General features: G+C 39.6%; 1 protein-coding gene across 7 annotated transcripts in view; it reads left to right on the top strand.

Moving 5' to 3' along the window:
* Window positions 1–73: 73 nt before the first annotated feature.
* SPAG1 (sperm associated antigen 1) overlaps window positions 74–13,732 on the top strand; it is a 65,660-nt gene continuing 52,001 nt past the window's right edge. For 3 of the 7 annotated variants that reach the window (XM_045805864.2, XM_045805865.2, XM_045805862.2), the window contains exons 1-3: window positions 74–4,296; window positions 7,443–7,584; window positions 9,388–9,547. In XM_045805864.2, the coding sequence (XP_045661820.2) occupies window positions 7,445–7,584; window positions 9,388–9,547 (300 nt within the window). In that variant the 5' untranslated portion in view covers window positions 74–4,296; window positions 7,443–7,444. Of the gene's footprint in view, window positions 4,297–7,442; window positions 7,585–9,387; window positions 9,548–13,732 lie in introns of those variants that run through there. The other 4 variants (XM_045805863.2, XM_045805866.2, XM_045805867.2 and 1 more) reach the window with 4 other exon arrangements.

Here is a 13,732-nt window from a genome sequence, read left to right as displayed (position 1 = left end):
TTATTTATTTTTTTAAGATTTTATTTATTTATTTGACAGAGAGAGACAGCCAGCGAGAGAGGGAACACAGGCAGGGGGAGTGGGAGAGGAAGAAGCAGGCTCCCAGTGGAGGAGCCTGATGCGGAGCTCCATCCCAGTACTCTGGGATCACGCCCTGAGCCGAAGGCAGACACTTAATGACTGAGCCACCCAGGCGCCCCTAATTGAATATTATTATTTGGTTAACTAGACAGTGGTTTAATGGAAAAAGTATTACCATTGGAACTCAAGACCAGCATTTCAACCGGTCACCTCTTTGTGTCCCTTTCATCTATAAAAATGGAAGTCATCTTCCCTCTTGCCTACCTGGACAGTTTAAGAAAAAAAAGGTAAAATAGATATAAACTTGCTTTAAAAGATTGTTTTGGGGTGCCTGGGTGGCATAGTCAGTTAAGCTTCCGACTCAGTTTCAGCTCAGGTCTTGATCTCAGGGTCGTGGGATCAAGCCTCATGTCAGGCTCTGTACTGAGCACAGAGACTTTTTCCCTCTCCCTCTGCCCCTCACATCAGCACACACTCTCAAAAATAAAAATAAATCTTAAAAAAAAAGACTTTCAAATAGTGTTCTATAAATATAAATATCAGTAAATCTGAGCTTAAAGTTAACACATAACTTGTCCCCTACTTAAACTGCTTACCAATGACTATGAACATGCATGTCCGTGAGAAGAGCATGGAAACATCCAAATCCAGCCCTGCTACTCAGTGAGTAGCCAATTCATTTCTTTTAACTTCAGCTTCATTGTCAAAGTGGAGGAATATATAATGGTCAATACGGTGCTTTGAGGCTCTGAAGTTATCTTCAGAGATTCAAGTTGTGAAAAATGTAAAAATAGTAGATGAAATCAGAAATGGCCAGTCTTAGGGCTTCTTGGTGGCTCAGTCAGTTAAGCGTTGGACTCTTGATTTTGGCTCAGGTCATGAACCCAGGTTCATGACCTTGAGATGAGGGTTCTCTCTCCTTCTGCACACCTCCACCCTCTACTGTATCTGTCTGTCTCTCCAAAAAAACAAAAAACAAAAAACCAAAAAAACAAAAAAAAACAGTCTTAAAGGAGACTAAATTATATAAGGTGAGAAAGTGTAAACTGAGAAGATGTAAAAACAAGTTGCCTCCTCACATATATAAATACATGGACGTCTCCACCCCTCCTAGAAAATTAGTCAAGAGGGAGTGGTTATTTGAGCAGAGGGCTGAAGGATGAGAAGGAACCTGACATAGTAAGACAAGGGGAAGGATAATTCCTGAAATTGAGGAAACAGCCAGTGTAATGTCTCAGGGGTGGAAAGTAAGTTTGCCTTGTTCTCACTTCAGAATGAAGCCCATGCGACTCAAACTTTGAGGTAGTCAGAGGCCTGCTTATTTTATGGTCTCATGATGGGAGTAAACAGGAGAGTAACGTTACTTGTGCTGTTCTGTGAGAATGGATAATGTAGGCATGGGTGATGGATGGGGAAGCCAGTGAAGGACCACCTGTAATATAGTTCAGGATAATGATGATGGCAGACCAGAGTGGTAGCCGTGGAGGGTCTAAGAAGTGGCTGGTTGTAAGATAACATTTGAGCTAATGGGACTTATTGATGGATTGGTTAGTATTTAAGAGCTCAGTAAGCAGTATGGACTTTGGTGAAAGGTTTTGGGTTCAAATATCCACCGTGTCCTCTGTTAACAGTGTGACTTCACTAGGGTTCACTTTCGCCATTTGTAAGGTAGGCATGAAATAATAGCACCTACCTCACAGGTTAGTTACAAAATAAAATGAATCCGTAAAACCTCTTAGCCTAATCAGTGCTTATTATTATCACCATTGCTATGAGTATTATTTTCCACACATGATTTTTTTAGTTTCAAGATTAGTCTCCCAGCTACCAGCCTTGTTATCTCCATTCTCCTCCAGTTGCTCTTTCTGAAATACAGATTTCATGGCACTGTCCTGCTGAAAATCCTCAGTGGCTCCCCATTTTGGTAAAGTCAAAAGTCTTAGGATAGTACATTTGGTTCCTGATAATATGACTCCTTTTCTATCTCAGTCACCACTTCAACCCACCTCTCAATCTTTCGGTTCTAAGGAGATGTTTGCAGTGCTTTAAGCAGGCAACAGTGCTTATTTCTTTCTTACCTGTGCGTTTCTCATACTGTTCTCTCTGCCTGAAATGACCTTTTGTGTTGTTCTTAGCCAGCATCAAAATTTTGAAGGATTGTTTTATAGTCTTCTAGCTTCCAGTATTTTTTTTTAAAGATTTTATTTATTTGAGAGAGCACATGCTTGAGTGCATGAATGGGGGTGGGGAGGGAGCAGACTCCCCACTGAGCAGGGAGCCTGATGTGGGGCTTGATCATGACCTGAGCCACCCAGGTGCCCCCATCCCCTGCCCCTGTATTGTTGAGAAGTCCAAAACTATTCTTATTCCTAATTTTTCATTTTTTATCTGGAAACGTAGCATTTTCTTTGCCAGTGTACTGAAATTTTACAATATGTGCCTTAGCATGGGGCTGTTTTCCTCTGTTCTGGGCACTCAGTGGGTCCTTAGAATCTGGAAAGTCAAGCTCTTCAGTTGTGGGAAATTTTCTTTGTTTTTTGTTTAAGATTTGAGAGAGTGAGTGAGTGCACGAGTGTGCAACTGGGGGGAGGAGCAGAAAGAGAGAATCTACAAGCGGACTGCTGGCTGAGCAGAGAGCCCTATGCAGGGCAGGATCTCAGGACACATGAGATCACCTGCGCTGAAACCAAAAGTTGGACACTCAACCAACCGAGCCATACAGGTGACACTTCTTGAAATGTTTAATAACTTCCTACCCTCAATATTCTCTTTTCTCCAGATCTTAAAAAAAAAAAAAAAAAATCTAACATTAAACTTCATTGACCTTTCTCACCTTTCCTTTTCCTTTTTTTTTCCCTTTGCTCTTTGAAAGTTTCCTTTAATTTTACTTTCTAATCCATCTATTGGGATTTTCATTTCTGGTGTAATTTTAATTTCTACAAGCTTATTAGTTTTTCTTTGTATATTTGAATGTGTATTGGAATGTATACATTCAAAGAAAAACTAAAATATATACCTATCCTTGTTTCTGGGATGCAATGTCTTACCTCTTTGAACATGATAGTGATAATTTTAATATGCCCACATAGTCTATTCCCTTCAAGTTGCTTTTTATCCTACTTTTTAATTATGCATAAATGTATATATACATAATTATAACCAGAAGAAAATATTAAGTGTGAATGAAAAGAAAATTACAGAGCATGTGGAATTACAACCATTTCCTCAAATATTTGAAGGATTTCCTCCAATGCTGGAAGTAAAATGATGTCGTTACAGTGGTCAGTGTATTAAACCTAGGACATAGTTTTGAGTGAAGTGTGCTGGCTGGAATGAGGTGTGAAGTGACTTAACATGGCCTGGGGCATGTGATGCTGTTCTCCATGACAATTTAATAAAGGAAACTAAGGATTACACTAAAGTTCAAATCTGTGCCTATAAACGTGCAAATTTAGCATTATAATAAAAATATAGTCAGCCATATTTTCAGCAGAATTTTTACCACCATCAGTGTTTTTACCACTTTTAATGCCTGCTAAAGGACTAGATCTAATTTAAGTGCAAAGGGAAGGGAAATACATTATTGAGTTCCTATTATTTAGCAGACAATCTGAAATTATAAAAGTAAAATACACCCCCCCAAACTATCTCTACTGTTTCATTCATCTGGATTGTATTATGTCTTATTTGCCTTTGTATCCCAGTACTCACTACGGTGTCTCATAACCAGTACTCAGAAGATTTGAAGGCATACGAAGGAAGAGGGAATCTTGTCTTTCATTGACTCTTATGTAAAGGGAAGGAGCGAAGTCTGGGTTGCATTGTAGATATTCTGAACGTTTAATTATATTTCTATAATTAAGTAGGAGTAGTTATCAATTTATCTTGCGGGTACTACAACAATCCAGAACAGTAACGGTTTTTTAACTCGATCGAAAACGAACGCAAAGGAGAAAGGGAACTCTCCCACTAGGACTCATTTCTCGCCTAATGGTCCTCTGTGCGGGAGAGGCTGGGCTGTAAGGCCTATCCGCGAGGTAGCAAGTCGAGGGCCGGCCAATCATCCGCAGAGGCTCTAGTCCCGCCCCCCGGTGGTCCGCCTTCCGCGCGTAGGGGCTCAGGCCGGGCGACACGCCCCCATCTCCGCACTTGCGGAGTCGGTGGTAAATTGTGCGGCGGTTGCATCCTCAGCGCTGCGCGGGGTCTGGGAACCAGGTGAGTACCTGCTGGCCCGGAGTAAATTACATCTGCTATCGCAGTTGCCTTCGGGAGCTGGGGTGAAAGGCGGGCCCCGAGAAGCAAATGCACGGTCGGACTCGACTGAGGGAGTCGGTTATGGAATGAAGAAACTGGGCGCTTTAGTTTTCTGTGGCGGACGGTAGCGGATGTTGGGACAGGGTCGCAACACGGGGATTGCCAGGATCCGCCGGCGGCGACCAGTCCTGGAGACCAAAGCCGGGGAGTGGGGAGCAATTTCAGGGGGTCCTAAAGTGCCCCCTGACCGTTGCGTTGACAGTAGAGCCCCGGGTTCCCGGCCCGCCCTTGACCCTCGCCGCTCTCGGCCGCGCTGTACACAGAAACCGTTGCTACGGCTAAGGGAGCCATTTTCCTTCGATCTCCGCCTGCAGGGGGCGCTCGACCCTGTGTTTGCTGGAAAGAACGTGCCTGGGTGGAGGAAAACAGGTTTCCGTGTTACTTGCTTTAGTTCAGTTTCCACTGGAGGTATTTCTGTCAGCAAATTAGGGAATATGGGAAATGGATGTGGATCAGGATGACAGAGAAGAGATTAAATCCAACTAAATCAAGGATTTATCTAAGCAAAGAAATTCCAAACGGATGTGGGAGGGTTCTACCGAGAGCAAATAAAGTGTATGACTTGTTTTTTGGAACTTGAGAGTTAACATTCAGTAGTAGTCTTGAGATGTGCATCCGGGCGGGGGAGAAGGGGACCCAAAACAAACGTGGAAGTTTTCAAAAAGGATTTTCAGAGAAATGTTAAAACAGTGTGCAGAGTGAAATTCATTTGATTAGATAAGAGACGGGTCTGTCATTTAAAATGTTTTTCACTGTATTTTATTCAAATTGTAAAATCTCAAGGATTGCAAGACAACTTCGAGATCATCTCTTTTAATCCGGTTGGATGCTTAAGTTTCTCCCATAAAAGATCTGCCCACTCTTCAGAAAAATTCTCCTAATGCAACCCATTCTGTTCTGGGCAGCATCAATAATTTAAAAGTTCTTCATGTTGCTTCCCAGTAACTTCTACTCTTAAGCCTATCCTTGTGATGAATGTATCATTCGTTATCCTGGGCCCTGCCAGTATAGTGCAAAAATCACGATCTCATTTTTCAGCCGGATCTCATCCGAAAGCTGATGAACTGTCTTCTGTGTTCTGTGCCCCAGTCAGAATCAGTAGGAATATGGAGAAGCTGACAGAGCCTTCTCTTTTTCTGCAGAGGTTTGAAGTATGACCAGAATCCCAGAGGGCAGGCATGCTGAAGGAAATACTTTTGGTCAATTCGACTCATTGCTACTTCTTGTTTTAAAATTTATAACCCAATGTGTTTTACTGCAGTGGTTTTTGAAATACTTTGACGATGACTCATGATGAGAAATATATTTTGCAACATGTGCATTTATATTCACACATTTGTCATTTGTATAGATGGGAAATAAAAGGTTTTATAAAACAGTATTCACTTCAATGGTATGTGAAGTAGTCAGATTTTTTGGTTGTTGTTCTAGTGTATCTCATTATAAAACAATGCTAATTGCAGCCCACTAAATTGATTTCAGGGGTTGCCACCCACAATTTGAAAAGGCTGGGTATGATGGCTAAGTATGTGGACTCTGCAGTAGCCTACTGAGATTCAAATCCTCAGTCACTACTTAATAATTATATGACTTTGAGCAGGTTACTTAAAACACAAACACTTCCTTTTTTGTAAAATGAGAGTAATTATTAATACCCTTCATGAGAGTGGTTTTGAAGATTATGTGAGATAATAATCCATGGCACACAGTAGTTTAGCTCCATAACTGTTAACTGTTATTACTGCTCTCTACTTAAAAATAAAACCTACCTGATACAGTAGTTGAAATATTAAATGAGGTAATACATGTAAAATTCTTAGGATGGTGCCCAGCACACATTAAGAACTGTGTATTTGGTGGTGATATTATTATCATCATCATTAGCAGCAGTATCATTAAAGTGAAACAGTCCAGAGCCCCCTTGTTCCCAATTCAGTTCAGCAAGTGTTTCTTAAGGGTACAGGGCACTATTTATGTTAATCCTGAATACATGATGATGAATAAAGTAAGATCTCACAATCTAGAAGGGAAGATAAAAATACATAATTAGAATATAAGCTATGAGAAAGGTATGGGCACAGTGCCTTTAGAACACAGAGCTGGGAGTGGGCAGCAGGGAATGGGCAAGAGAGTAATGTTAAGGACTGTAAAGGATATTATTTATGTTTGTGCTAAATCGCAAAGCATGGTTGGGGTGTGAACGAACAGCTGAAGTAGAAGTCATTGAAATCAACATTAAAAGCTATCTTAAAAAGCAGTTTGAGCACCTAAGGGGACCAGAATATGCCATCCCCAAATAAACCATTTTGGCATAAGGATTATTTTGAACTGAAAACAATTAATAAAAACAGGAAGAATTCTCACCCTCCCCCTTTCTGCCTAATAGCAGGGCGTCTTCCCCTCTCTCGTACCAGGAGGAGGAGAGCAATCCTCATACTAGATAGCACCAGGCTAAGGCTGCATAAACAAATCTTATTAAGGAAACCATTATCGTTCATTAGTTTCTCCCACATATTTACCTTCTTCTAAAAGCCAAACCCCCTTTTCCTTTGTCTAATCAATGATCCACAACTTAACATCCTTTGCTAAAATGGTATATAGGCTCCTCAGCCTAACAGTTTCTTTGGGTTTTCATTTTTCTATGAAGCCCTGCCCCCACCATGCATTAAGTGTATAAAATAAATCTTTTCTCCTGTTAATGTGTCTTTTATCAGTTTAATTTGGGAGTCTCAGGCACTGAACCTAATTGAGTAGAGGAAAAGTTTTTTTCCTATTCTATAGCACCAAAACATACTTTGTGTTCCAACTTTGCTTAAATGGAGATTGAGGTAATCCATGTATGTTATTTAGTAATTTAGCTCCACGACTGTTAACTGTTATCAGGGAGAGAGAGTTTAAAATGAGTAGCTTTCCTCCTTAGAGAAAACACACCTCCTTTTCCATAGGAATGAAAAATAGATGTTATAGAAATGCCTAGATGGTTACTACTATCCAAATTATTACTATATATATTTGCTTCATAACTATTTTCCTATACTACATTTCAGCCATGACTGCCAAAGATAATCCATCATTATGGGGCTTTGGAACAACAAAAACATTTAAAATTCCTGTGGAACATTTGGATTTCAAGTATATTGAAAAATGCTCAGATGTTAAACACTTGGAAAAAATTCTTTGTGTGCTCAGGTAAGCATTTGAAACTCATTTCATGTTTCAGTATGCCAATTACATTGTTGCCTTCTGAACATTGAAACTCTTAGAAACATTGCAGAACATTTTCACATACTGAGATTGTTGGGTTTTTTCCCTCATGTTAGGTTCCAAAATAGTTGTTTTGATCCTGTGGTTAGTTTAGAGGGTTCTGGCTAGGTCTACTTCCAGCATGCAACTTAAGGCTCATCAGTATTCAAGAGGACATTTTTCTTGCTTCCTCCACATTTTCTAGGAAGAAGTAAAGTAGCCATGAGAGTAGCCAATAGGAAATAAGGTTAGCTCACCAGCCTACCAGTTCATAAAGCTCTTTGGTACTCCCCCCACTCCATACCATCTGCCAACAAGGGTGGTGACTTCCTGTGAGCTGGTCACAAGGAGAGGATGGTGGGGAGGCCAGGAGGTAGGACCAGAAAGCAGGGAAACGAGACCTTCTCTGGGTAAGGGTCCCACAGTGGTGATTGTCAAACTTTAATATACGTCAAATGTGGTGGTTAAAAGCGCAGATATGAGGGTCCCATTCCCAGGTACCTGCTTTAGGAAACCTGGGGTGGGGCCTAGGAACATGTGTTTTTAACGAGTGCCTGGCTGACTGACATGCAGGTGGGCAAGGGAGCCTGCTTAAGCAGCACTGCCCTGGGGCATCGCAATGGGTGCCACCTATTTGGGCCCTGAGGGGTTTTCATTTGGAGAGTAGCTTGATACTGCAGAAGCACTTGTGAAGCACACACCTCCCCAGACATCAGTACTGTTCCTTTTGTTTGGCGGTAGTTCTCTATTCTTCCTTCCGACACCCTTCCTTATCACGGTGTCCTCTCCTTTTTCTCTCGTCACCTTCCGCCTCCTGTCCTCCCTAAGCATGACTGCTTGTGCCCAGACACGGTCGATGTCATAACCTCATCATTTCTGAAACGAAAAGTGTAACATGTATTTTTCCTTTTGTTTTTCTCAGCAGCAGAAAAACATTTTCATTTATGTGTGGTCAAGGACTGTTAAATAAAATGAGAAGATTATGTGATGGAAGAGTTTGAAAGCCACACACTCTTGGTTCTAAGAAACTCTATGAATAGCTTAATTCAATTCTGTTGCATTGATTCAGAATTTATATATTTTTAAAGATTTTATTTATTTGAGACAGAGAGTGAGAGAGAGATCACGAGCAGAGGGCAGAGGCAGAGGAAGAAGCAGGCTCCCCGTTGAGCAGGGAACCTGCCGCAGGGCTTGACCCCAGGACTCTGGGACCATGACCTGAGTCAAAGGCAGACGTTTAACCAACCGAACCACCCAGGTGCCCCCAGAATTTATTTTTAAGAAAAATTTATTTGAAAATGGGATTTTTTTTCTATTTTTCTAAAAATTTAGAGGTAAACAGATTTATGAGAGCAGGGAAAAAAGATTGGTTTTCCTTCAAAAACGAAGAACAGAGTTCTCCATACAACTCTCTAGGAATGAATTCTGTCCCTTGAATGACACGAACACGTGTTAAAGGGGAGAAGATGTTGTTTATTCAACTTTCAAAGTGTGTGATGGAAGCTGGTATTTTTGGAGCTCCATTTCCTCCTTCACTGCGTCATCCCTCCATAGATTAACAGCTAAAAATGAAGGTTGTGCTGGTTGAGGAAGGTGAGGAGGAAGCCCACACGCTGCCCAGCCTTCATCCCTGTGCAGGGGCAGCCCTGGGAATCTCCGCAGAACCGCTCTGCTCCGTGGAGCCCAGCCTGCAAATCTACATCATCTCTAAATAAAGTGGTGACTCCAAAGTTCTGAATTTTTTTGAAGGTCTGGTGAGGAAGGATATTATCCTGAACTTACAGAATTTTGTGAAAAACGCCTTAAAGGCTTGGCTCCTGAAAGTAGAGCTTTGAGGAAAGATAAGCCTGCAGCAACAGCATCCAGTTTTACAGCAGAAGAATGGGAAAAAATTGATGGCGACATAAAGGTATAGAGTGACGCTGGTTTTTGTGACATTGTTGCCTTATATATATGTCTCCTTCACTTTTCCAAAATCCTAGGCTCCTTTCATTTTTGTCAGTGAAGGGCTTTTAGTGGTAATCACTTACTCAGTCTTGGTTGCTTCTGAAACCCAGGAGAATATTGTGAATGTGTATGTTTGTGTCCATACACCCATGTGTGTATTTTAAATGACTGTCCTATCAAAGAAACATAATTCACTCAGCTTCTATGAATAGTGCTATACAAACATGCTGGTTTATAATTTCCTTTGTCCCATCCTGGTTATTTCCTCGGCATAAATTATCTGAAATCAAGTTGCTTGATCAAAGGATGTGAATAATATGAAGGCTGTTGAAACACATTTCCATGTTCTCAGAAAAGTTGTGCCTTTGTTCTCTTTTCATCCGGTGGTATATAAGAATGCCCATTTAAGGTAGTCTACACTGGATCCTGTAATCATTTTAAAGATTTTATTTATTTATTTGAGGGAAAGTGAGAGAGCGTGTGCACACAAGCATGAGTAGAGGTAGTGCAGAAGGAGAGGGAGAAGCAGTCTCCCCGCTGAGCAGGGAGCCCAGTGCAGTGCTTGATCTCAGGACCGTCGAATCATGACCTGAGCCAAAGGCAGACGCTTAACTGACTGAGCCACCATATAATCATTTTTTTAATCAATTAAATAATTGAAAAATTCGTGTATTTGTTTGATTATTAGCAACATTAAATTTTTTTGTCCGTCGGTTGGATTTCTTCTTTTGTTAATGGCCTGTATCTTTAGTGATTTCTTTTAATCAGCTTTATTGAGGTATAATCCACATTCAAAAAAAAATTTAATGGTCTACAATTTCACTGAGTTTTGACACCTGTCTATGCTCTAAAACATTTCTATTCTATGACATCCTGGTCCTGGTAACCCCTGAACTGCTTTCTATTATTATGGACTTGTCGTTTTTAGACTTTCCTATAAATACGGTCATACAGTGTGTGGTCTTTTGTGTCGTCTTCACTTAGCAGCATGCTTTTGAGATGCATCAGTGTTGTTGCATGTCTGTAGTGTGTTTTTCGTAATTGTCGAGTAGCACTGAATTGCATGGATATCTACAGTTTATCTACTTACCAGTGGATGAACAAGATGTTTTCCAACGTGGCATTCCTGCCAGTAATGGATGAAAATCCCTGTTGCTCTGCATCTTGGTTCACACTTAGTATTGCCAGTTTGCTTAATTTCAGCTGTTCTGTTAGGTATGCAGTGGTATCTCATTGTGGTCTTAATTTCCGTTTCTCTAATGACTAACTTTGTTGAGTATCTTTTCATGTGCCTATTTGCCATCCATGTATCTTCTTTTGTAAAAAGTCTTTAAATACTTTGCTCATTAAAAAAATTTGGATTATTTTTATTACTGAGTTGTAAAATACATGTCTTTCATAAATGTCTTTCATTAGATACATCTCTTGCAAATATTTTTGCAAAAAATATTTTGCGGATTGCCTTTTCGTTTTTTTACGGTGACTCTGGAAGAGCAAAAGTGTTTAATTTTGATGAAATCAGTTTTTCTTTTACAGTCTGTGCTTTGTGTCCTATTTAGGAAATCTTTGTCTAATCTCAGATCCCCAAGTTTCTTCATGTGATTCTTCTAGAAAGTTTCTACTTTTAACTCTTGTTTTTTTTTCTAAATGCAGATTCTGATTCACCAGGTCTAGAACGCTGGGGTGGGTCTAGGATTCTGCATTTCTTTTTTTTTTTTTTTTAAGATTTTATTTATTTATTCAACAGAGGTAGAGACAGCCAGTGAGAGAGGGAACACAAGCAGGGGGAGTGGGAAAGGAAGAAGCAGACTCATAGCGGAAGAGCCTGATGTGGGGCTCGATCCCTTAACGCTGGGATCACGCCCTGAGCCGAAGGCAGACGCTTAACCGCTGTGCCACCCAGGCACCCCTCTACTTTTAACTCTTAATTTAAGTCTAGGATCTGTTTTAGTTTTGGGGTACACACACACACATACGTATAATATAGATATCCAGGGTTCCAAGTACCACTTAATGAAAGATTATCCTTTCCCCATTGAACTTCTTGGTGTCATCATCAGAAATCAATTGACCATGTATGTGTGGGTTAATTTCTGGATTCTATTATCTTTCATTAATCTAAATGTCTGTCTTCACTCCAATACCTCATTCTCTTGATTATGGTTAAGTCTTAAAATCAGATAGTACAAGTCTTCCAACTTTGTTCTCCTTTTTCATAATTGTTTTGGCTATTCTAGGTCCTTTGCTTGCCAGTTGCTACAAAATAATTTGCTCGTCTTTGGGTTGGAATTGTGTTGAATTTATGGATCAATGGATCTTAACAATAGTGAAATTTCTGATCCATGAACATTATATGTTTTCTGTTCATTTAAGTCTTCTTTAATTTTTTGTGCCAATGTCTTATAATTTTCAGTGTGTAGTTCTTGCATATTTTTTGTTAAATTTATTCCTAAGTAGTTAATATATTTTATGCTATTGTAAAAGTTAATGTTTTTTAATTTTAATTTTTTTACTCATTCTAACTCATCCTAGCTATGGAATTTTATGTATGTATGTATTTATTTTTGGTGTGATAAAATACATATCACATAAAATTTACCATCTTAGCCATTTTAAGTGTACAGTTCATTAGTGTTATATTGACATTATATTCAGAGATTTTTAAAATGTGCAGTTCATTAGTGTTATATTCATATTGTTGTGCACCCAATCTCCAGAACTTTTTTATCTTACAGAACTGAAACTCTGTACCCATTAAACAACAGTTTTCCATTTCCCCCTCCCCTCAGCTCCTGGCAACCACCATTCTACTTTGTTTCATAAGTTTGACTAATCTAGATACCTCATATCAGTGGAATTTTAATTTCAATTTTTATTTGTGCATTGCAAGTTTATAGTTATCTGATATTTTTATATAGGCTTTGTATCCTGCAATCTTCTTAAATTTACAAATTAGTTCTAGTAGCTTTTTTATAGATTCATTGGATTTTCTTATATGCAGGATCATGTCCTCCACAAATAATGAAAGATTTATTTCTCCTTTTCCAGTATGGCTACCTTTTATTTCTTTTATTTGCCTTATTGCACAGGCTTGGACCTCTAGTACAATGTTGAATAGAAGTGGTGAGAGCAGATATCCTTGACTTGTTCTTAATATTAGGGGGACATCATTCAGCCATTCACCATTAAGTATAGTGTCAGCTTTAGATTTTATGACGTGACACTTTGTAAGGTTGAGGAGGGTCCCTTCTTTTCCTTGTTTGATGAGACTTTTTGTCATGAATGAGTATAGAATTTTTGAGAGGAATGTAAGATTTTCTTTGTAGTCTATTAATCAGGTAAATTACATACTCTGTTTTCAAATGTTATGCCAGTCTTGCATTCAAGGATAAACTCTACTTAGTCGTGATGTGTCTTTTTTATATATTGTTGGATTTAATTTGCTAAAATTTTATGAAGGATTTTTGTGTCTACAATCATGAGAGATACTAGCCTGTAGCTTTCTTATAATGTTGTCTCATGGGTAACGGGGTAATGCTGGCCTCATAGAACGAGTTGGGAAGTGTTCTCTCTTCTTGAATTGTCTAGGAAAGATTGTGTATAATTGGTATTATTTCTTCCTTAAATATTTTCCAGAATTCATCACTGATGCCATCTGGGCCTCAAGTTTTCATTATAAGAAAGGTTTTGACTATGAATTACATTTCCTTAACAAATACAGTGCTATTCCGGTTATCCTTAGAGTTCTCTCTCTGTCCAGGTCCCTCCTCTTGGATATTATGCACCCTGGCTCTTTGCAATCTTTGCCTGCTTGAAGCCTGAACTGTGTTCTTCTGAATTCAGTGAAACCACAGTGCTGTTTGGGTTTCCTTTCCCTATCCTTTAGCCTGGAAATTACGGGCAGTAAACTGGGGCCAATGCAGGGCTTCCCTCATTTGTTTCCTTTCTTTCAAGGATCATTGTCCTGTGCTACCTATTGTCCAATGTCTGAAAACCACTGTTTCATATATTTTATCCAGTTTTGTAGAGTTTAAGCAGGAGGGCAGATCCGGTCCCTGTTACTCCATCAGGGCTAGGAGGAGATATCCCTTTATTGATTTTTCTATTCATGTGTTCCTTATTTATTTGTAATAGTTTTGTTGCATAT

Source organism: Ursus americanus, chromosome 9, assembly GCF_024610735.1.
Source record: "Ursus americanus isolate L20-20 chromosome 9, mUrsAme1.1.p, whole genome shotgun sequence".
Taxonomy (NCBI): domain Eukaryota; kingdom Metazoa; phylum Chordata; class Mammalia; order Carnivora; family Ursidae; genus Ursus; species Ursus americanus.
This window is presented reverse-complemented; position numbering and strand designations above follow the sequence as displayed.